The sequence below is a fragment of the Atheta coriaria genome, unplaced genomic scaffold (assembly GCF_025399875.1).
Source record: "Atheta coriaria isolate IRGN ID8LTWV9N9 unplaced genomic scaffold, Caltech_Dcor_3.1 hic_scaffold_10_pilon, whole genome shotgun sequence".
Lineage (NCBI taxonomy): Eukaryota > Metazoa > Arthropoda > Insecta > Coleoptera > Staphylinidae > Dalotia > Dalotia coriaria.
In genome coordinates, this window is record NW_027045452.1 from 457,122 (window position 1) to 481,880 (window position 24,759).

At 42.6% G+C, this 24,759-nt stretch overlaps 3 protein-coding genes across 10 annotated transcripts in view; 2 read left to right on the forward strand and 1 right to left on the reverse strand.

Moving 5' to 3' along the window:
• The window catches only part of kug (FAT atypical cadherin kugelei), a 104,752-nt gene extending 82,692 nt beyond the window's left edge, over positions 1 to 22,060 (forward strand). Inside the window, exons 4-22 of one of the 8 annotated variants that reach the window (XM_065314333.1) lie at positions 1,271 to 1,377; positions 4,534 to 4,741; positions 8,007 to 8,068; positions 8,909 to 9,112; positions 9,172 to 9,276; positions 9,743 to 11,149; positions 11,205 to 12,465; positions 12,519 to 12,743; positions 13,113 to 13,136; positions 13,380 to 13,817; positions 13,881 to 14,735; positions 14,822 to 15,301; positions 15,370 to 19,776; positions 19,840 to 20,043; positions 20,307 to 20,459; positions 20,511 to 20,729; positions 20,935 to 20,955; positions 21,057 to 21,230; positions 21,289 to 22,060. In XM_065314333.1, the coding sequence (XP_065170405.1) occupies positions 1,271 to 1,377; positions 4,534 to 4,741; positions 8,007 to 8,068; positions 8,909 to 9,112; positions 9,172 to 9,276; positions 9,743 to 11,149; positions 11,205 to 12,465; positions 12,519 to 12,743; positions 13,113 to 13,136; positions 13,380 to 13,817; positions 13,881 to 14,735; positions 14,822 to 15,301; positions 15,370 to 19,776; positions 19,840 to 20,043; positions 20,307 to 20,459; positions 20,511 to 20,729; positions 20,935 to 20,955; positions 21,057 to 21,230; positions 21,289 to 21,425 (10,691 nt within the window). In that variant the 3' untranslated portion in view covers positions 21,426 to 22,060. Of the gene's footprint in view, positions 1 to 1,270; positions 1,378 to 4,533; positions 4,742 to 8,006; positions 8,069 to 8,908; positions 9,113 to 9,171; positions 9,277 to 9,742; positions 11,150 to 11,204; positions 12,466 to 12,518; positions 12,744 to 13,112; positions 13,137 to 13,379; positions 13,818 to 13,880; positions 14,736 to 14,821; positions 15,302 to 15,369; positions 20,044 to 20,211; positions 20,235 to 20,306; positions 20,460 to 20,510; positions 20,815 to 20,934; positions 20,956 to 21,056; positions 21,231 to 21,288 lie in introns of those variants that run through there. The other 7 variants (XM_065314329.1, XM_065314331.1, XM_065314332.1 and 4 more) reach the window with 7 other exon arrangements.
• Positions 21,974 to 23,483, reverse strand: LOC135800993 (retinol dehydrogenase 12-like). The gene is made up of 4 exons (XM_065314360.1): positions 23,087 to 23,483; positions 22,709 to 23,029; positions 22,311 to 22,648; positions 21,974 to 22,251 (listed from the first exon to the last, which is right to left on the reverse strand). The coding sequence occupies exons 1-4, from the start codon at positions 23,220 to 23,222 to the stop codon at positions 22,066 to 22,068; spliced, it is 981 nt and encodes a 326-aa protein (XP_065170432.1). The 5' UTR covers positions 23,223 to 23,483; the 3' UTR covers positions 21,974 to 22,065.
• Positions 23,484 to 23,569: 86 nt separating this feature from the next.
• boca (LDLR chaperone boca) lies at positions 23,570 to 24,726 on the forward strand. The gene is given in 4 exon segments (XM_065314367.1): positions 23,570 to 24,139; positions 24,203 to 24,438; positions 24,504 to 24,526; positions 24,529 to 24,726. Coding segments are annotated over 4 exon segments (558 nt in total). The 5' UTR covers positions 23,570 to 23,983; the 3' UTR covers positions 24,672 to 24,726.
• Positions 24,727 to 24,759: the final 33 nt, after the last annotated feature.

Below are 24,759 nucleotides of genomic sequence, written 5' to 3' on the forward strand. Positions count from 1 at the left end.
CTTCACGTTTGTGAGATCTTCTCCACACCGTGCAAAAAGATGAGCTGACAAAATATATCGCCGATGCGCTACGGCTACAACCATGGTCGCTATCTAATACCCATCTGTAAAGTACAAAAAAAGACGAGATACAAACAAAAAATAACCCCAACGCGGAAGAAATATTTCGGCGTTTTCCCAAAGGATGCGATGGGTTCGAATTTTCGAGGGCGGCACGTACGGTACGTAAATAATCATCGCAAAACGAAAAAGGAAGCGCTGATGCCGTTGTACGAGCATGAGCATATAGCGAGCGCAATTTTCTTCTTCCTCTTAGCGCCCAGAAGATACCTGCGCTTCATTCATCTCTTTATCCTAATCGCGAGCTCTTCATCTCATCATCTCCAAACATGAGCGCGCCCCACAATGTAGGCTACAACCTGGTGAATAATTGAAGTGCTTGCGAGTGAGCGCCTGGTTTTCCAGGTGTGTAATCGATCTGCAATTGATGTATACCTACATCGTTGCTTACTTATACACACACAGTTGCAGCGTAATTGCATCTCGGCGCATTTCTAAGCCGCTAAGCTTGCATAAAACTGGGAAACAATTAGATTTGCGGTAAAGCCGCGCCGTTAAGTGCAAAGTTGCTGTCAAAGGAAGGAAACCGTACAACATTTTAAAACCGCTTTTGATCGGCGTACGGCGCAGATTACAATTTGTCGAAATGGAAATGATTTTGACACTCGGCGGTGCGGTTAAGGAAACCGCACATACGTGTTTAGCGTTAAAACCTCCATAACCTAATGGCATTGAATTCAGCCGTTTGGTAGCCTTTCATGTTTTTAAAGCAGCGAAAAGGTTCCTCCTCCTGAGTCGTCGTCCCCCAGCTTTTGATAGTTACGATACGATTCCGCCGGCAAAGCGTCGCTCGTTTGCGAGCATCCAAAGGCGATTAACTCTTTTGACGAGCGCGCTTACGCGATTGATTAAAATTGAAATAAAAGTTAATCAAGCCGTGCATGTTCTTCCGGCATGTGCGCGGCGGCTGGCGGTGGAAATTGATTTAACTTCGATAATCGTCCGGGCCCGATTTAATTTCACGCATCAAGAATGACGCCCTGTCGCCACACATACAAACACACGCGATGGCGTGTGCGCGCACAAAAAGTGTAATTGAATTACGTGTGATTGATCAGTTCTTTTATACGTGTAGTTCTTCCATCGTGTATAGCTTCAGTTTTTTTTGCGTGCGCTTCTGGTGTATAACTAATGTTTGTTTTTGTTGCAGGCACAATTCGAACGCTCTCGATGCTCGACTACGAAACGAAAACGCATTACTGGCTCACCGTTTACGCTCAGGATCACGGTGTTGTACCTTTATACAGCAGTGTTGAGGTGAGTTCTTAAGTGATTAAACTTCAAATGATAGAAGTAAGACTTTTTGCCCAAGTAACTGATTATTTTGTAAAATGGCCAGATGCGCGAAAGTAATTCATTATTTTCTCTTCTCTTATTATGTGTGTATTGCACGGCAGTGATATGTAAAATAGTTTTGCAGATAAGAGAAACTACTTGTGTACAACTTGAATATTTGCACTTGTGAAACAACTATTTAGAGTGTATTTGTTGGTTTTCTAAAGACACGTCGCAGCGCCACCATCTCAAAGACGCGTAATGCGTGGGTTTTCTCTTTTCTGACGCGCAATTAGAATCATTCGTTTAATTAATCTCGCAGCTAGTTGCTCTCTGCGCCGGCGAGATGCGGTAACTTTGTAATTTATCATGAAGCTCGCTCGCTTTCAACTTCGCTCGAAAGTTTAGAGTCGTCGCGTCGCATCGTTATAGCAAAGTTTTCATCGGCGTGTTTTACGAAGATGCGCTGTCGCGTAATTAATACACAAACAAGTTGCACGACGCGTTATTGCGTTTCTGTATGTGATGGTAAAGTGGTGTTGTGCAAAGACGGTCACTGTTGCCCACAAGGGATGTTTCCATTTTTTTCCGGTGTTGGTATAACCGGAGAGTATTTATATTTCAAACGCAATTCGTAATTGTCCAACGGCCATTCGAGGTTTAATTATTTAACCACCACGTAATTGCATGCCCTTCGCCGGGCGTTTCTCACGACCTTCGGGTAATTCACGAGTAGAGCCTGCCGCCACCCTTCAGGCAGCGCATCGTAGGGATGTGCTTTACCGCCTGCGGAATACAGAGGATCGCATTGCATAGTTGAATAGTTTGAATTGTTACTGATCTGCAAATATCTCTCGCCGAACAACATAGTTTCCACGAGGTGTCCTTTGCCGCCCTCGTCAGTTTGTCGAAGAACAACGCCATTAACATTGCACCGCTGCGGAACCCCCAAGCAGGATAATTTATAAATGCGCTTCCGATTCGTTGCTTCCTGGCCGGTTGATACGCGGCCCAGCGCGCAATACCACACTACCTGATACTTGGGTGCCGCTGCCGGCAAATGCATAAGTGACAGTCAGGGTCGTTGGAATATTTGATGCGCACGGCATTCAAGTTTGCTAATAAAACAAAGCAGTGAATCCATATGGTCCTTGGGGTTTAGCATATGAAGGTAGGTAACTCCGCGGCACGAATAATCACCAAACGTAAACATTACGAACTGCATGCCGGATTGTGTTTGTTATGAGAGTATTAGAATATGTGCGTTCATATCCGCTGTATTTCGATGCCGGAATCGCTGAATATTGTCGAGGATTTGACGTGGAATGACCCACATCCTCTGTAAATAAACTTACAGTTAAAGACGGACGTATCAGAGATTTTGGCGCGTGTAATTTTACACATTGCGACACTGCGAAATAATATTTACATCAATAACTTTTATGTCCGTTTAGAAGTAGGTTAGAAGTTTCGTAGGTTAAGGATGCTCACGTGCAATTTTTCTGCTGATGCGTTCCACATCCGTTCGCCCCTCGTTTTCGCCCCACTTTCACTTGGAGCGCGTTTTCCGCTCTCTGGCAGACAGAGGCGAGTAGGCTCGTCACATCGTTAACGTAACACATATATTACCCTTGCGCCAGCCAGGAAAAAGAAAAATTTATGAGCGAACGATCGTTAAAAGTGCTCGACATGCAAAAAAGGATGAAACTTTTATGCTTGCAAAATTCATCTACTTATAAAAAAAAGTTCACCAAGAAGGTGAGAATTGATGCGAGGATGCAAATCTTATTAGTTTGCGATATTATTATTTATATCGACATTCGTAAAAGTTGAAAGCGTAGATACTAGTTATATTTTGAACGAAATGGAAAGCGTTAAAAAGCTAAAATTATCTCAACATTTTAGACCTTTGAGTCAGCTTTTCCGGGTAAATTTGTTGCGTGAGTCACATGTGTTTGCTAAGTGCGTTTCGAATTTCGCGACTTTCCGAGAACCCGTATGAAATTTCGACGACATTAATGGCATAACTTAAAATACGTGATGTGCGCGCTCGTATACGACGCGACAGACGAGTTACTAAATTATTAAATATTATTACACTGTGTTTTCGATTTTCCTTCTTTAACCTGACACGGGCGGGAACTGGGTGTGGCAGGTTGATGTTTCATCTGCTATTCGTTCGACCTGGACAGAATATGCATATTCGACTTTAATATGTTTGTCAATATGAACAAGTGTTGTTGGAACGCTGCGAAGTTCCCGCGGCTGTATTTGCATTATTTGGGAATAAATCATTTTTCAATTATTCACCCTTGCTACGCATGGGAAGTACCGCAACACGCAATGGTTTTGTTACGCGTTTCTATTTGTTCCTTTCATTCCTGCTGTGAGACGTAATGTGAAAATAGATTTATGGATGTGTGTTGAACAGTTTTTTACGGGGAAGATTTACACTTTGGATCTGGATCTAAAATGACGATGGGCTCATTCCTAGCGCATCTTATGAGTGGAAATTATTGATTAGGCATAACGCACATGTATGTTAGAAGACGCAAGGGTAGTTATCGGTGAAACGACGAACGCATAAACGACGCTTAGCGGTTGTTAACTCTGCGGTCGCAATTACGCATTTTCACCTTCATCCAAAGCGATCCTCCCGCAAACACACAGCCACCGCGCGCGCCACTTGATAACATTCATTAAAACGCGGATTAGTTAATGCCAGTTAATACCATCATCTCGCAGCTTGGATTTTATGCGCTTGTATAAGACTGTTACCTATTTCGTAAGGGAACTTGCGCGAAATTAGTTCCGCAGCCGCGAGCGAAAACCACCTTCACAAATTCACCTTGTATCTTGTTCACTCATATTGCGAACTTGCGATTTTTAGTTGCAAGTTGTGAGTTTGTTTATTTTTATATTATATACGAACTCGTTCCGCTTAACTAGGTAAACTTGTTGGCGGTTTCCGGCTTCAAAGAAGTTTAGATGTTCGGTCGACATCATCATCATCTCGTAGGCGAGTCCTGCGGGAGCGCTGAAATTTAGTTCGACTTATTAAGCGCAATTAAGGCTCTAGTGGATGATGGTCGGGTAGAGACGGTAGAACGTAATCTAATTTTTGATTTCTGCTTGCAGGTGTACATCGACGTGATCAACGAGAATGATAATGTGCCACTGAGCGAGAAGGCGGTCTACTATGCGAGCGTGCTTGAGGATAGTCCTGAGGGAACGCCGGTGGCGCAAATCAGCGCTACCGACCGGGACGCCGATCCCAAGCAGCGCATCACCTACACGATCATTGGTGGGAATCCGGAAGGATTCTTCACTATTAACACCAACAACGGTAAGTAATGTAATTTTAGTTTTAAAAAAAAATCGTAGGAATTATAAAAACTAACCATTTGGAAAGAGAATTTCAATACGCATTATTTTCTTGTTGTGACAGTTCGTAAATTCGATTTATGTGTCTAATATTAGAGGAAATATCCTAGGAATGTTAAAGTCTGGCGCGTCATGTTTTTACGATCATTTATTCTTCATCCGGTCGTGTCGGCTGACGCGATGCGCTAGAAGCAACCCGAGTCGTAAAACCAACATTGTAAATAATGCAATGCGAATTGCATGTGGCGGACAAAATCAACTCCACTTTTTCTCCTCACAAGCAGTTGCGTTAAAAAACAGCTAAGATTCATAACATTCCTTTGTTGCCTTATTCTTAGCTTGATAGATTTTCCATGCAACACTTACGTCTGCGCATCCGCAGATACGACGGCGAAACGATGGACGTGTTCAATGAGGAGGAAATGTAATTTGCATGCCTTTTCAATCATCCGCAGGACGAAAAAGGAAGGCGGGGTGCTGTGCGATGCAGCGTTGCGAATGTTGCGCCGACACCAATTTTGCAAATTGACTTTTATCGAATTTAATCAAACTTTTTATTATTATTTATTCTATGAATCCTTGTTACGAAATCGAAAATGTTTTTGACTACTCAAGTATTCAACTAGTAATTGCTTGCCTGTCTCACGCTAGATCAATTAGATTCGTTTGTTTAAGCCTGAAGAATTGCTTTAGTTTTGTTTGTTCTCAAGCTACAAAATAGCAAGGAAGCAAAGTTTTATTTGATTTTTATGATGGTGCTTTTATTGCACGCGAGCGACGTTGCGACGTGATTCTCTAAATCGTTTCGTTCCGATATTATTGGTCAGCGGCTGTCGGTGCTTTCAGCTGGTTAGCAATGAACGTCAATAAATAAATTACGAAACTTTGGCGGCAAACTTTAAGCTCACTGCGGCGCCTCCACAATGTGGAATTTCTACGATGAGTGTATATGGATTTTCACATGGCGCAAAACTGATGAGTTGCTTGATTTGTTTTGAAATGTATAATTAACTGGAGCACTCGTGCGCACGTAGTACTATTTCATGTGTTTTTTTTTTCGGGCTTGTTCATTTTACCTTTGACCTCGCAAAGAGGCTACTCCGACGAAGGACGATCCAGCATGGAAAAATAATATAGACATAAAAAAGTCGTAAAAACCGGTAACGAAAATACGATACAGAAAAATGCGTTAGTGCTGCAGAGGCTCCGGAGCTTGCGTTTGATTAAATTTTTATATCGCCCGAGCACAACGACAACCAGCGCACACAACAATTTAAATCAATTTTCTCTTAGGGAAACTGAGCCGCTAGCCTGCGCTACCAATCCAGCGCGCGCTCGATGCTTAAATTTTGTGGCGAGTGCACAACGTGAGGGTAAAAGTTTCGGTCGTCGTTTCGGCTAGAACTTGGAATCGAAAACTTTTTTGTTTCTTTCTCGGCGTGCACTGACTACTTCCCTGCGCGTGAATATTTTTGAGTGTCCTGGACGTGGCGTGTTTGATGTTTGCTTTCACGTATCACGCTCGCATTGTACTCAATTCTATCCTGCAACTGTCCGCGTCCGGATGGATAGAAAAGTTTAGGCACTTTGGCGCGTTTTGACGATGAGGCACGCAGCAGCCGTGCACGTACTCACCAACCGGGACGATGGAATCTGATTTTCGATTGAAATTCAACGCAATGGCGATGCTGTCGTCCACCAGCCGACCGACACTTTTATGAAACCATTCAAAATGCATTAAAAAGTTTACCAACACTCTAAAAAGATGTTTTTCAACTTTTCAAAAAGTTACAATTTTGTTGATTGATTTCGAAAGAAAAAATCAATTTGTTAAATAATTACAACACTATTACGTTATTTACTTCCACATGTGTGGCGCTAAACCAATTTCTCTGAGCAAGCCTGAAAGAGTAATGTTGGGCCCGAGTTAGATTGGAAACACCCGGGTCGCTGTACGCGAGACACATTCGTTTAATTAGTATTTGAATTATTGCACCGTTGATAATGAACGGTTTATCTACGTTTTCCACATACTGTGCGCACATCGTACGCATCGCAGCGTTGCAAATCAACGTCGACGCGATGGAACGCTAACGAACCTAAATGAGTTATGCGGTTTCGTCAGCATGATATTTTTTTGCGTTGATTTTATCGCCGCGCCCATCATACCGAACGAAATGTCAGAGGAAATTAAAGTGTGCGCCAAATCGTCCTAATTTTTTGGCAGTTTGTTTTCTTCCGCGAGGAATAACGCTACGTGCATTTGCAAACGAATAGAAAATTGCATTACGTGTTCGATTCTGTTGTGCATTCGGCGACTAGGATTGTCACGCAATTTCCACGAAAATTATAGCTTTCCACGTTCGCTGCAAAAATTTCCATTTGTTCAAAAAAGCTGCATGGCGAATCGCGTTGGGCCTCATACCTGCACTTTGGTAAATTGGTATTAATTTCCTGTTGCCATAACGTAAACATAGTGTTTGCCTCGACCCGCAGAAATAATGAACCGCATAATATATCTGCGTTTGCGTGCTGAAATTTACAGCGATAAAAATTTCAGCCGAAATTATCTCGGCTATACATTTTGTTATGCTGTCACGGCAAATCAAGGCTCTAAGTGAGCTTTAAAAAACACTCCTACGAGACGTGAAGATTCTTTCAGTTGCAGTTGGCAGTGTGGCAATTTCTTTTCTGTTTCGTTTTTTCTCTGTAGTTACTCTCTCGCGAGCTTTTCTATATCCTTGCGGCTTTAATATTCGCTCACAACCCATTCTTTGCTAAGCTGATTTACTAATATTCTATACTATTGCTATACTCATACATAATACAGGGCTGTCAGGGGAAAGTCTTAGCGTGTTTAACTTGCTACTGACTTCACTCGCAACTCATTTTGACAGACACTCTGTATAATGACAAAGCTTCGAATTTAATATCGGTTTACGTCTGCCGACTTACGGGACATATTTTGTTGCGTCGACCGGTCGGTCGTTTCGATTTCTTGCTGATGAAGAAAGCTTTTTGCTCGTTTGCAAAAGAGCTCGGAATGAACGAACGATTAAACAAAGCAAGAAAAAGGCTACTGCTGGCTGGATGCGTTGGGACTGCAGGGTTCAGCTTTGTGGCCGCACGCTAATACTTTAAGAACACGTCGGAATATTTAATTTCTTTCGACGTTTTGCGCGCTTTTTTTGCGTATCTGGAAAATGTTTAATTTTATTTGCTTGCAGGAAATATCACAACGACTGTACGACGGCTCGACAGAGAGACGCAGGATGAACACATCCTGGAGGTACGTACATTTCATTCTTAATAGCATATTTGCAAGAAAATTTGGCGTTCGTAACGAGAAGAAAAAACCTGAATCTGAAAACAGACGTTTGTGTCTGTACTTTCTTTGAGTGAGAGTGTTGCGAACGGGCCTACGCTTTTCTAAGCCAGCCCGTGCCCAAAGTGAACCCCCGATCATTCGGCGCGCGTCTCGAAGACGAAGTCGTAAAGAAAAAAAACTTTTGCATTTGGAGCGGAATAAGCCCTCTCGTACTACGTGAGCGCCGCACGCTCGCGGCGAATACAAATGAAAAATTACATATTTTTCGGCGTGTTTTCACTCCCCGTCATCATGCATACTCTACGACGCCATGCATGCGTACACATACTGTGAATTATAAAAAAGGAAAAATACGCAGGCGACAACGGTTCGTTTTTTGGCGTTGTTTTCGTGCTTTTTACGTATTTACATAATATTTATGAGTTCAATGCGTAACTCAAAAAATACGAAAAATTACACTTGATGCGATTTCGTTTTCGTGAATTAATTGTTTATGTAATATTCGGAATTATACGAAGCAATATTATGTTTATCGCTTGTTTACGCGCGGGTGATTTTGAATTTTCGTTTAGCAATTTAATTAACTCAGAAACTCGCGCACCTTTTGAATAAGCTGTCGTTTTCTGTGTTGGCGCTAACTCGAGCAGCGCTCACGTGCAAGAAAATGCGAAATTTAATTTTCCACGCGTGAAATTATTAGCTTATCAACAGGATGTCTTTGGCGTTTGTTCTGCAACATTCATCAAGCAGATTTCATCGGTTTGTATTAAATTTTAAGTAAACATTATTCATTTCTCTCAGGTGCATATTTCGGATAATGGCACGCCTGCATTACATTCGACTACTCGAGTGGTAGTGACTGTGGTAGACGTGAACGACAATGCGCCCGAATTCCAAGAGACTTTCTACAAGATGCAAGTGCCAGCGCTTGCGGGAATACAAAACGACCAAAACTTCCAACCCATTGATATTGACGAAAACGATGAGGAAGGTTCATCATTTCAGGTTTATTATTCATTTTAATGACAAAAAATTGAAATGAATGATAAATATTTTTCTTGCAGAATGACACGCCCAGTTTTGATGACTTCGACGGAGCGGATGCAAACGAAGAAGATTGGGAGCGTTTCACTGCATCTGATGTGGAAGGACTTGATCCTGTCGTACAAGTAATTTTTTTATTCACTCTCGATACAACTAGATATTGACATAGTGCGCTCGTGGTCTCGCTAAAATAGTATTAACGGTTTATTCCTAGCTTAATCCGCAATAAGTTCTAACCACTTTGACCAATATTGTGTTTGGGACTTTCCGCTCGGGAACTTCTCACACACGAACAGCTCAGTACTCAGCCTGAATAGCAGCAAGTTTCCTGCTCTGTATATACTTGACATCGACTAATATCCGGTTTTTTTCGAGCGGCACACTTCACTTGTGTTGATATAGTTTCAATGCACCACAATGCGAAACTTTGTTAATACCACTTGCAGTTCAGCGCTCATAAATCCACATAATTCACTGCTTCAAAACGCAGACGATGATGGAAGTGAGAAGCATATTAATGTAGAAGTGTCATAATTCTGCAATTCTATTTCCGAAATGTTTCGAGAATTGAATGCGTATGTCTCGTCTTAGGTTCTAGCATTCGACAAGGATATCGGACGGAATGCCGAAATTCAATACAGCATCAAATCTGGCAGGGGCAAAACCAAATTTAAGATTCATAATTCGACTGGAATGGTCTATGCACATCCGGGTTTCCATCAAGGAGAAGAATATGAGTTACACGTACGCGCTACAGATGGTGGCGGCAAGTCCGCCACGTGTCGCATTGCTATCAGTACAATAACAATTCCTCAAAAATCCAAGCATCACGTGCCTGTTATAAACGCACAGACGCAGATGATACAGGTAACTGAAAGCGATGAAGTTGGCTTCCATGTTGGATTGGTGCAAGCGACGGATGGGGACAATGACACTCTTTGGTACGACATTGTTGGCGGAGATCCACGCAATGAATTCTACATTGGTCGCGATAATGGTAATCTATTGTTGGCGAAGCAGCTCGATTACGAAATGCAACGTGAATATATTTTAAACGTGAGCGTTAGTGATGCGGTGCATACCACCTACGGCACCATCAAGATTAACGTGCTGGATATCAACGACAATATGCCCGAGTTTAGCAGTTCTCTGTACAAAGTGGAAATTTCTGAGGCAGTCGCCGTGGGCACAGAAATCTTGAAACTAAAAGCCACTGATAAAGACAAGGGCGGCAAGCTTATTTATACTATGCATGCGGCGAGAAATAACGTCTCATTATATGTATTTTCTGTTGACTCAATCACGGGTGCCATAACGCTCGCGGATAGTTTAGACCGCGAAACACTCGCGGATCATTTACTCACCGTGATGGTCCGCGATGGCGGCACTCCAGCGAAGCGTAACTATGCCCGCGTGCAGATTATCGTCCACGATCAGAACGATCACATTCCGCAGTTCTCGGAGCAAATTCTGGTCGGAAAAGTATACGAATCGGCGGCGGTTGGGAGTGCTGTACTCCGTGCCTTTACGGTGGACCACGACAAGGGTGAGAACGCACGCGTTACGTACTCAATCACCACTGGGAATGTTGGTAACGTCTTCAGCATCGACCCGGACATGGGCATCATACGCGTAGCACGCGAGTTGGATCTGGCCACTGCCACAGAGTATACGTTGTACATTAAAGCAACAGACCACGGCCAACCACCGCTTTCAGCTACCGTCCCAGCTCACATTATGCTCACGATGGCTGATAACGCACCGCCTAGATTCGTCGAGAAGGAAGTCGCCGCTGAGATTTATGAGAACAAGCCACTCGGCAGCTACGTTGCGCACTTAAACGTGCGTAGCACTTCTTCTCTGCAGTACGATATTTTAGAGGGAAACACCGATGATGCTTTTCTTATCAGTCCGAGTACGGGCGTTATTATTACGCAGAAATTGTTAGACTACGAGACCACCAAGTTTTATAATCTTACTGTGATAGCTGTCAATATGGTGAGTTTATTTCTTAGATTTATTTCTATATATTTTTAATGTACTTTTATATTAGGCAAGCGCATCTGCCAAATGCAATGTGATCGTTCATATTCTTGATAAGAACGATAACGCCCCACAGTTCCTACAAGCGGTGTACACGGGCACCATACCTGAATCAGCCTCGATTGGTTCGCTAATTTTGACCAACACTAGTGATCCATTGGTTATCAAAGCATTGGACGCTGATTCCGAAGTGAACGCGTTGTTGCACTACGACATTGTTGAAATCTTACCGCGTCAGTACTTCCATATCGACGCCAACACAGGCGCTATACGCACAACGCGTCTTCTAGATTACGAAGCTTTCCAGAAGTTTACCTTCCATGTCCAGGTCTCGGACAAGGGCAAACCACGTTTGTCTTCTGAAACTACCGCTCGTGTGGACATTGCCATCACTGACATCAATGATTGCCCACCGAAATTTACAAACTCCTACTACAATGTCACACTGCTTCTACCTACATATAAAAACGTAGCTGTTGTTCAACTGAATGCCACTGATCCTGATAGTCCCTCAAATACCAAACTACGCTACGACATTTTAGACGGTAACAAAGCTGGCATCTTTGGTATTGATGCTAAGAGTGGACTAATTACCGTGTTAGATCCCGATAACATGAAGTCAACACACAAGCTGCAAGTACGTGTTTCCGATGGCAAGTTTTCAAGCGTCACCAAGATCTACATCCGAGTTGAGCAATCTGAGAATTCAGGCTTAATATTCCAAAAGGCTAGTTATGAAGGGTCTATTATGGAGAATGTCACTAAACCGGCAACAGTATGTGTGGTGAATGTTCTCGGCAGTGCATTAAATGAACACCTCGAATTTCGCATCCTGAATCCGACGAATTTGTTCAAAATCGGTTTGACATCCGGAGTGATACACACCACCGGGGTGCCGTTTGATCGCGAGACAAAGGAACATTATGAGCTTATTGTAGAAGCGCGCAGTGCGTCACCAGACCGTGAACGGCCACGGGTGGCTCATGTTATCGTCAACGTCACGGTAATGGACCAAAACGACAATTGCCCAATGTTCGTCAATCTACCTTATTATGCCGTTGTGTCAGTCGATGACAAACGCGGCAGCATTATCGCCAAAGTGCACGCCATCGATATGGATAGCTTTGATAATGGCGAAGTGCGTTATGAGCTTATCAAAGGACACGGTGAACTTTTCAAAGTGCAGCGAGAAAGTGGCGACATTGAAATTAAGCAAAGCTTAGAGGGCCACAATAGGGAATATGAATTACTTATTGCAGCTTATGATAAAGGTACCATTTGCTAACACTATTATTTCCGTTTTTATAATTATAAAAATATTTAGGAATGACCCCATGCCGTACGGATGTGACGGTTCATGTGAAGGTCATCGATCGGTCGATGCCTGTCTTCAAGAAGCAATTCTATTCCGAGTCGATACCGGAAAACTTCGAGTTGCATTCGCCGCTAGCGTTAGCCGTGCAGGCCGAATCTCCGCTGGGTCGTAAATTAATTTACAGCATCGTCAAGGGAAACGAACTGGAGGAGTTTGCGCTGGACTTCAATACAGGTACGTTGCTTTTCAAACTTTAAACATAAACAGTACGAACATTCGACACACTCTCGTTTCTTCATTGCGTTGTCGTTCCCAAATTGTGATCTAACAGGAGACGAATCTAGCGAACCCTCTGGCGCATCGACGAGGGAAACAAGTTTTGCAAATCGTGCGAATTCAATTTGTTTTGACTGCACTCCTTTCACTAGTAGTAAGCGCAGTCAGCCAAATTAACCATTTATTAATCAATGTGTTAAAATAATATTTGACGGTTTTATTTTGGGTTCTTTGGAGCAGTAGTAGTTCTTGTAATACCACTGAAAACAGATTTTTAGACATTAGTGGAAGTTTAAAATTACTAAACGTACCCTTTACTTTTCACAGCTCCAGACAGTAACAATGGTCCTTGTGAGTATTTTAGTTTACCAAAATTAATTGCGCTTTAATACGTACGCTCAATAACTGATCGAAAGACCATTTCGCACGCTTTACATTTATACCATTATGACATGCATGTTCACATTCATTCGCCTCTAGCTCTAGCAGGAAGTCGACATTTTGCTGAATGTGCTTGTTGTGTGTTTGCCGCATTAATGTTGCTCTTGTGTAAAAGCGCGTTCCTCAAAACAGATCAATATCTTCACTTCACAGGTGTAATTTCCGTTGTCGATGAACTCGACTATGAAGAGCAACAGCAGTACGAATTAATTGTACGAGCGACTGATTCGGTCTCGGGCGTTTATGCCGAAGTTCCTGTCTCGGTGGTTCTGGAAGATGTAAATGACTGTCCGCCCGAATTCACACAGGAGAGTTACAACGTTTCGATCTCTGAGGCGGCACCCTTTGGTACACCAATTTTAACAGTTGTCGCGAACGACAACGACACCGGAATTAATCAGAAAATCACCTATTCTATCAAGAAGGACTTGCAAAATAGTACCGATATATTTCACATTGATCCAACCGAAGGAACGGTCTTTTTGAAGCAGAGTTTAGACCATGAGACAGCTCACAGTCATCATTTTGTTGTCGTGGCGACGGATCATGGAGTCCCAAGCTTGTCTAGCACCTCACACGTGTGGCTTCAAGGTAAGCGTAGCTTTTCACCTTTATGATCTGTTTTCTGAATGCGTGGGATTTGTTTACTTGTAGTTGTGGATATGAATGATAATGCGCCCAAGTTTGAGCAGCCTTCATATTTCTGTGGAATATCCGTATATGCAAAACGCGATCAATTTGTTACCATCGTAACAGCGAGTGATCCAGATGCCGAGGATCAAAACCGTCTGCGTTATACGATTGTCGCTGGCAACGAACAACAAACATTCAGCATGGAGCCAGACACCGGAATTATCTCATTGACCAACTTGGCCAATTTCGGCGAGCAGAAACATATGATTCTCAACGTGTCTGTCTCGGACGGTGTGTATACAAATTTCGCTCGAGTCAAAGTTGAACTGCTTCCGGCAAACTTGCACTCCCCGGTCTTCCCGGATGTACTGATGGACGTGCAGGTGCTAGAGAACAAACCCACCAACTCGTTTGTTGTGGAAGTTAAAGCCCTGGACGGTGACTTTGGGGACTTTGGCGCCATCACCTACTCTATTCACTCGGACCTCCTGGGTGAAACCTTTGCCATCGATAAGACGAGCGGCCGCATTACGACTAAAGCTCGCCTGGATCGAGAAAAGCAGCGCACATACGAGATTCCTGTGATGGCGACGGACGGTGGCGGACGCAGCGGCTTCCTCACCGTGCGTGTCAGTGTCATGGATGAAAACGACAACGCGCCCAAATTCCATCTGCGCGAATATAAGGCCAGCGTGCCGTCCAACTACAACATAGGCACGTCGTTTGTGCACGTGCGCGCCGCCGATCCGGACGAGGGATTAGCCGCCAGATTACTCTACTCGATTTATGAAGATAAATCGTCCGGCGTCACCGACATTTTCGCGATCGATCCCAAAGAGGGCGGCATCTCGCTGGCTCGCAACGCCGCCAAATACGGTAAGTCCGCACGTAAATTGAATTGATGTTTATCTGCAATGCGCTCTATCATATTTTTTCTTGTTTCATTTTATGCACGCGTATAGAGGGACAAGTTTTCCAATTTTTCGTTCGAGCAACGGATAGGGGCGAACCAAAGCGACATGCCGACGTGCCTGTGAACATACTCATTATGGGACCAAAGGATCGCCCGCCGATTTTCGAACGCAAGGATGACAAGTTCTTCTACTCCGAGAATTCCGTTACCGGCACGGTGATTGCTCGCCTCAAGATGGTTTCCAATGTTTCGGTCACGTATAAAATCATCTCGGGGTCCGAGGACGAGCCACAATTTGTCGTCAACGCACAAGGGCAGGTAGCATTGGCCCGGCCGCTCGATTTTGAAGCACAAGTTTCGCATCTGATTGGAATACTTGCCGAAACTGAATCAAGTCCACCGTTAACCGCGTTGTGTGAAATTTCCGTCCAAGTTTTAGACGAGAACGACCATTCACCGCAATTTGAGAGCAATCCCTACATATTGAATTTAGCCGAAAACGTTGTGGAAGGCACTTCAATATTGAAAGGTAACTTTATAATCGCTTACATCTATCAGAAACTAATTATTATTACTATTAAATTATTTGTTTTGTAGTTATTGCTCATGATAAAGATCAGGGAAGCAACGGTGAGGTGCGCTATAGTTTCGGCAGCGATTCTGGCGAGGCAATGAATGTCTTTGCCATTGACGCCTTCACTGGTTGGATCACGACACTTGTCTCTCTTGATAAGGAGGCCAAGGCCGAGTACAAGTTTCACGTGAGCGCAACAGACAATGGCAGTCCTAAATATTCCGCGCACACATCAGTTTTCGTTCGACTCAAGGATTACAATGACAGCCCCCCGCAATTCAAGAAGAAGTTCTATCAAACTGCAGTGCCTGAAGACGCCCTGCCTGGCACGGTTGTTTCCCTGCTTGAGATCACCGATGCTGATATTGATCTGAATACACCCGTGGAGTTCTATATTACTGCCGGCGACCCGGGCTCCCAGTTCCAAATTCGACAAACAGGCGAGTTGTACGTGGTCAAGGATCTGGATCGCGAGACGGTGCCGGATTACGATCTGAATATCCTTGTCACGGACGGACTCTTTGCCGATAATACGCACGTGTCGATTAAGGTACTGGACGCAAACGACAATCCACCGTATTGTTTGAAGTACCGATACAAACAGATTCTCAGCGAGGGCATTCTTCCCGGCTCTCTGGTGCTGAACGTGCTCGCCAACGATATTGATGAACAAGAGCATTCGCGCCTTCGCTATATCCTTACCGGCGACAGCTCCGATCACTTCTCACTTGACAAAGACACCGGCTATCTTAAAACTATCACCCATCTGGACAGAGAGAAAGTGAGTAAGTACTTGTTAACTGCGCATGTGCAAGATAGAGAACACCCGGAATGGGAGTGTTCCTCGCAAATTGAACTACTCGTCTCCGATCTAAATGACAATCCGCCAAGGTTCACTTTGCCGAATTATTCGGTTAGCCTGGCAGAAGACGTGGAAGTGGGTACACTGGTAACTAAAGTGCATGCTACCGATGCGGATATTGGTATAAATCGAAAACTAAAATATGCGTTCATTGATTCCTACAACAACCACTTTAAAATTTCATCTGATAGTGGCATCATTACTTTGGCCAAGCCATTGGACAGAGAATTAAAGGCACTGTACAATCTCACCGTACAAGCGACCGACCAGGGTACACCACAGCAAGCCAGCATTGCTTCTTTAATCATAAACGTTCAGGATATTAATGATAATCCGCCTGAATTTGCTTCGAAATATTACTACGCGGTGGTGCCGGAAATTGACGCTGTTGGCACGGAAGTAGTGCGAGTTCTTGCCACATCGAAGGACACTGGCGTGAATGCTGATATCTATTATTCTATTATCGGCGGTAATGAACATAAAAAGTTTGCTATTGACAGACAATCGGGAGTAATGACAATTGCGGAAATGTTGGATTTCGAGCGCGCACGTGATTATTTCCTCACAATTCAAGCCGTCGATGGAGGTATTCCTCCTTTAAGCAATGTTGCAACGGTTAATATCACGGTAGTTGATTGCAATGACAACGCGCCTATTTTTGCCCAAAGCGGATATACTGCAAGAATACGTGAAGACGCCCAGATCAATGATAAGATCCTGCAAGTGTCTGCAACTGATCTGGATAGCAACGACAATGGCCGCGTTGAATATTCCATCTTGAAAGGTGACAACCACGAACAGTTTGTAATCGACCCCGAAAGCGGGTACATTTCAGTGGCGAACCGTTTAGATCGTGAGGCAATTTCTATTTATGTCCTTGAAGTCATCGCTAAGGACAATGGCATTCCTGTTCTGTCTCGACAGGTTAATGTGAACATCGAGATATCTGACGCGAACGACAATCCGCCGACATTCTCCCAAACTAATTACTCATGCGTGATACAAGAAGACAAACCTATCGGTTATCCGATTATCAAATTCCTCATCACCGATAACGACACCGATCCGAATACCAAACCGTACACGTATGATTTCCTGACGGGTAACGAAGGAAATATTTTCCGCTTGGAGCAGGATGGAATTCTACGCACAGCCACCAAATTTAATCACAAAATTAGAGACACCTACTTGTTGCAAATTCGTGTGTTTGATAACGGATCGCCTCCACTGTACTCGGACGCGTGGGTTGTCGTTAAAGTCATCGAAGAATCGCAGTATCCTCCAATAATCACACCGCTTGAAATAAACATCAATTCTTATTTGGACGAGTACCCAGGTGGCGTTATCGGAAACGTGCATGCAAACGATCAGGACAAATACGACATTCTGACGTATTCGCTCTCGCCGACAATGGGCATAAATTATCCTACACAGGAATACTTTAAAATTGATCGCACGAACGGCACACTCACGGCGTTGCCGCGCCTCGATGTTGGAGATTATCGCCTTAATGTGTCTGTCACGGACGGCAAATATTACGCGCATACGATCGTCAAAATAAATGTGGAAATCGTCACAGAAGAAATGCTTGCCAACGCGGTCGCCATACGCTTCCGTGAGTTAAGCCCCGAAGCTTTTGTTCTTAGTCATCGCAAAGGGTTTGTCCGCGCCGTACGCAACGCAATGAATTCAAAGCTTAAGGACGTCGTTATTGTCAGCGTCCAGCCTGCCAACGATCACCTCATGGATCTACGCGCCAAACGGCATATAGTAGTCGAAAAAGATCTCGATGTGTTACTAACAGTGAGAAAACCCGAGCATGGTTTTTATCCAGCTGACGAACTGCGTAAAGCTATGAATGACCATCTCGGGGAACTGGAAGACTCGACAAAATTAGTTGTGGAGGAAATTGTGCGCTTGAAATGCACGAACAACTATTGCATTAACGGCGAGTGTCAAGATCGATATGTGTTGGACACATCGAAAATAAAACCAATTTCAACAGAAATTACCAGCTTTGTATCGGCCCAACATGAACAACGATTAGAATGCATCTGTAATCTTGGATACGGTGGGGATCGATGCGATACAATCGTCAACAAGTGTGCTCGAGACCCTTGCCCAACGTTTAAAATTTGCGTCCCCGATGCCTCCAATCAGGAATACTCCTGCTTGTGCCCGCCTGGATATGCTGGAGCTACTTGCGAAGTTGATATTTCGAATTGCCATGATGAAACGTGCTATATTGCGAGAAATCCGATCAGCTTTAGTGGAAAGAGTTACTCGCAATATAGAATTATCAACAAAAAGTCTATTGAAGATCAGCTTAGCTTAAGTTTGCGAATAAGAACTCTGCAACCGACTGGCAATCTAATGTATGCATCCGGTAAAGTGGACTATAACATTCTGGAACTTGTGAATGGCGCTGTGCAGTATCGTTTTGAATTGGGAAGCGGTGAAGGCGTAGTACGGGTGAGCGCATCTAACATTTACGTATCAGATGGAAAATGGCATGAAATTAGATTGGAACGCGAGAAAAACAGCGCGAGACTAACGGTCGATGGCATACATACAGCGCAAGGCTCCGCACCGGGTGTGAGCGACATCTTGAATCTGCAGGGCGACCAAATTTATTTGGGCGCTGAAGTTCATCAACATCCTTCTATTCTTGGGTTCGAAGATGTGCAGCGAGGATTTTCGGGCTGTATGGATGACGTGCGCATTTCACGAGTTTCAGTGCCTCTGCATAAGAGCGGCGATAGTAGCGTGGCAGTTTTGAAACGGTTTGCTAATGTCGAGTTTAGTTGTGATGCTTCGGCGGTCATAAAACCACTAGGGGCGTGTGGATCACAACCATGCATGAACGGTGGCACTTGTAAAGAATCGCTGACACCAATTGGAGGGTACGAGTGTTTGTGCCATGACCGTTATAAGGGTACGCTCTGTGAAATGGATTCGAATCCATGCGCTTCAATTCCGTGTCTCTATGGTGGCAAATGCATACCAAAGTTAGGTGATTATTCCTGCGATTGCCTCTTCTCTATGTCCGGTAAGCGATGCGAGTACGGCCGTTATTGCAATCCAAATCCTTGTAAAAACGGCGGCGTTTGTGAAGAGGGTGATGATGGACCACTCTGTAAGTGCCGTTCCTTCACCGGCGAACATTGCGAGTTTGACCTGGATGAATGTCAATCAGCTCCTTGCTTGAATGGCGGGCAATGTATTAATGAAGTTGGGTCGTTCCGATGCATTTGCCCACAAAACACCACTGGTACACAATGCGGCAATCCTCTACCCTCGACAACCCTAATAATATCCCCTAATTTTAACATCACCATGGACCAGTTCTACATATTTGTCGGATGTTTTATTCTTTTGCTGTTGCTTACTACAATTTGCATCTGCTGTATGGTTTGCCGCTGTAAGCGAAATCGCCGCCATCGTGGAGCGAATGAACCCACAAAGAACGTCGTGTTGAATTCCAATCGACATGATCATGGTGACGTCAAGCGCAGCTCCAAAATGAGCAATCTTGATGTGAACCATCATCACCGGGAACCACCAGCGGGTATGCGACCACTATCATTCACACCCAGCTCAAACGACCCTTACACGACAAATTGCACTCCAGTTTACAACAATCTCGACACCTTGAGGAGCTATGGTAGTGCCGGCGACGAGCTAGAGAACTTCCCCCCGGACTATGTCAAGAATTTAAACCGAGCCCAACCAGTAGGCGGTGTGAGCAATCACTGTGAACCGGAGAAAACTACCTGGGCCACACAGATGCAACTTAGTCATACGAATCTCAGTGACAAATCCAAAATTAAGAACGGTAAGTTTTTAAGCGGACTTTGTATTATTTAGACCACAATATAAACTCATACAATTGGCAAAATAATTCGCCCTAACATTCTTTTCTTAACTCTCTCCGTCTCTTGCAAATGAAAAAGAAAAACTCACCATTTTTTTGCCCTTGCCTCTCAACGCTTGCTTATTGTAGAGGACTTTGAGGACCTTGTCTAAGTATGCATTCTCTTTAATACTTTGCTCGCATAACTTGCTGTTTTAAATACTCATATGCCCGGTGTGTTTTAGATCTCAAAATGGACAACCACAAGGAGGCGCCCAGCCGCATGTACGGTGGTCGTTCCGCCAATCCTGCCGGCCATTATCATCAACATCACGCATCGTCGCGGCGACGAGGTCAGGGCGGCGAGCCGCCGGAGGACGTCGCCAGACACACGGGCAGTAAGTATAACATCGTTGGTAGCTCGGAGCTGTTTCATGACGAGTGCGTAGCTTACGCGTGGGACTGTTCAGATTGGGCCAGCCAGCCTCTGCAGAAAATCACCGAGGTGAACGGCAGCGAGGTGCACGACTCTTCCAGCTTCCACAGCAATGAAAGCAACGAGTCACGCTGCCATTCGGCGCAAATGAGGCTTGGTGCGCTCTCCGAGGACGTCGAGTCCAGCATGAACGCGCTGGACAGCGGCAACGAATTTTTACGTATCACCACAGGTATATTTCATTCTCATTTGAACATATCCACGCCCGAGGCGGCGCAAAGACATGGGCGGGTTTGGTGGAGGGAGACTGCACTTTAGTAAGTCGCACTTACTTGATTGTTGTTTGAATTGAGAGTGCAACTAACTAAAAACTAAAATATTGCATGTTGAAATTGTAGCTATATGTGTTGGTTTTGTTTGTACATGCTGCACTACAGTGCCTTTTATAGTGAAGCCAAGTAAGTAATTATTGTCTTGTGAATCGACTGTTAATCACTTACCAAACTTAATATTTTATTGTATATTCAACAAGCAATTTATTTAAATTGTGTTTGTACAGATTATACGCGTCATCCGAACTCCTACCTGCCAGATCATTCATTCAATATACCCAGCGAAGTCGACTGTTTACCCAGCCCTGATGGTGAATCCGAAGAGATCGAGTCGTATGGTTTTCCCAGCAATCGTAATCGCAGCAACGATGATGACGTTGGATCAATAATTACAACTTTAGGTACGTGTGTATTTAATAGTCAATATTAAATTGATGAATATTTATTTATTCTTTGCAGAAGAACAGCGTTCATTGTTGAACGGATGTGGGGGAAGCAACGACGATCTTTCAAATCTCTGCGAAATCGAAGATTCTGAATGCGAAGGCGAAATGAAACCGCTGAACTATAAGTGCGTGCAGCAAACTTCAGTCTAAGGTCGGCAGCTTGGACATACTTATCACAGCCAGCATATCATTCTCAATTGAACCAAAAGTGTATAATGGGCGGGACACTCACATACACACATACACACACCCTAAACACACGTTAGTAATAACACTAAGGACTATTAATGTAAGGTTTGTAGAATTTGTATATATACATATGATATCTATGAAAATTCGGACTACAAGGGTCGTGTTGACGACTGTTCATTTCATCACCAACAGTTTAAGCATTGATTTTCTTTCAAATGAAATGTTTCTACAAGAGCATGCACGCATTCGTGGTCCGAGGAGCCATTTAAAACCGAAATCGCAAAACTCGAATGTGCCTATACATAAAATGATATTAATATTATTGTTAAGAATGATATATGAATATTTTAAGTGCGGGGGCGGATAATGCGCAGCAGTTCAATCCATTGAGTTCAACCGACTTGAATTTTATATGCCTAGTTTCGATCATTCATATACTGATTTAAGTGTGAATTGTGATTATTTAAGTTATTCCGTGACATTGATTTTGATGTTATTAACTGTAGTTTAGTTTAGTATTTTTTAATTAATATCATGTAAATTGATGCCATCACTTGATTAAATTTTCTATGCGTCTAAAACAATAATAATAACGCATTTATTTAATTTCTTCATCTTCGCTGATGGCAGCGAGACGCAAACTTTCAGCCCATATTTCTTTGCAAAATTCGTCGGTTAACATCCACGGTTTTGGGAAACTCATGCAATCAACGATGAAAGCACCAGGTTGCACTTTGGATGCCAAAGTACAGTGCAATGTGCTTTGAATACCTTCAACTGGTGTCTGAAAATGGCATAAATTGTTTTAATTTGTGATGCAATGTTTTGCGACTTTGGACTGACCTTTCCAACTAATTTGACAATTATAAAAATGAATCCATAAAACAGGCGCATTTTAAAGTCGTTCTTTTTTGTGTTTGTGACACAAGTTGTAAATATTCCAGTATCGACGATTCCTGGATGACTTGCAGCGACAAGGACACCATGTTGTTTAAACCGCTCGGCAAATATATTTACAGATGCGAGCATAGCAGCTTTAGAGTTGCCATAATTAAATGTTTCATCAAAATGCGGCAATTTTGTCAATCTGTTAATTGTATCGCCACTTTTAAGATCGTTTGTGAACGCCAATAATGAACTCACAAACACAACTCGGGATTTTTTTGTCTCTTTCAGTAGTGCTATCAAGCATGATACAATTAAATACATATTTTATTGAGTATTGAATTGTGTCGACTTACATGCCAGTAAATGAGTCAGCAAAAAGTGACCCAAATAGTTAATCTGTAGGACTTTATAGATTCCATCTTCACTTTTTGTATTAAATCCCCCACAGCCAGCATTGTTGATTAAAATATCAAGCCGTTTTTCATCATTCTTCAAGGTGGCGGCGAACTTACGCACTGATGCAAAGCTTGCCAAATCCAGGTGCATATATTTAATGTTTGGATTTCCAGTTTTTTCAATTATTGTCTTTACCGAATGTTTAGAATCCACAACATCAGCTATTATAATGCGACAACCCCGAGAAGCCAGATTTAAAGCACATTGATACCCCATTCCTAAAATTGAATATTATAAGGTAAGCAGTCTACCAAAATGATGTGATATTATTATACCTGAATTTCCTCCTGTAATTACCGCAGTTTTTCCCACTAAACATGCGTTTGATCGGCATATTCCTTTAGTTATAACGGACACAAACTTCAACAGCAGAATGATATAAATGATACAGTACAAAAATGCTACAATCATTGTAAATGGAGTTGAGCTACACAACACCAATCTTTATAGTACAAGATTAACTTCCAAATTTCTAAATATTCAAGTGGAATAACACTCAACGTTTGAACAAAAAGAGTGGTGGCAGTGTGTCAATAAATTAAAAGTGAAGACGAAAGGAAAAGAAACTTGTTACGCGCGTATACTTGTCTGAATGAATACTCAAATTTAACGGCTATATAGCCGTTGATGTTTACTGGCCTTTGTCTAGCAAACTACTTTAATTACGTTGCCGGTTTTAAAAAAAAGTGCACCGCAATCAATTTTGGCACGCCAATTACCATTTATAAATTATATGGCGTATCGTCATTTTGTCTACAATCACTTTTATGGTATACTGTAATAAAATAAGAAGAAAGTGAATGAATGAGACAAGAATGATTGTTTATTCATAAAGTTTCATCTTTTCATTACAACTATAATTGATTTAGTACTAAGTAAGCAAAGTTATGCTTGTATCCGGATCCATTAAAACTAACTGAAAACAACATACAAGTGTAGAATCAAGTTAAACAAGCCAAAAAATATAATATTATGTATTACAAATGGTTCTAAGAATTTATAGCTCATTTGTAATTCGGTCTCGCTTGTGGTAAATGTGCATTTTCGTGACCAACGGAACCAGTTTCATTTCATAACCCACAAGCACGGCAAAAACCTCACAAATAGGTTATAACAAAACAAATGTGATTCCAGTCTGCATTCCAAATAGATATTAATAATTAAGCTTAAAAATGTATAAATCTCATGCAATCTTAATTGTATTTATGATGTCAATCACGTTTGTGATGATTGAATCAAAGAAACCTGAAGAGAAACCAGACTGGGCAAAGAAGGACATACGAGATTATTCTGATGCAGATATGGAAAGGTTATTAGATCAATGGGAGGTAAAACTAATATTTCTAGTTTTTAATTATAAACCTACTTCTAATGTGTACTGATTTTGATAGGAAGATGAAGATCCCCTTGAAGAAGATGAGCTTCCTGAACATTTGAGGCCAGCACCTCAGATAGACATGACAAAATTGAATCCAGAGAAACCAGAGGAAATGCTACAGGCTACAAAGAAAGGCCGAACTTTGATGACATTTGTGAATGTAGCCAATAATCCAACAAAAGAAGAAACTGAAGAAATTACAAAGATATGGCAAACAAGTCTTTGGAACAATCATATTCAAGCTGAAAGGTATAAACTGAGTTGACATGATAAACAAAATTTTATTTAACTTCTATTTTCTTTCTTTATAACAGATATTTGGTTGATGACAATAGAGCAATTTTCTCTTCAAGGATGGGTCCCAGGCTTGGATAGCAAAGGACTATTTGATTGATCAAGAAAGATGTGAAAGTGTAACTATAGAAAACAAGGTGTATGATGGAAAATACAGTAAAACTGATAATCTTAAGGTGGAATTGTAATGTAATCAACTTAAATATGTATATGAGTCTACAATTAAAGATTATTTATGTATAATTAGTTGTTTTGATTGAATAAGTCATCCCTATT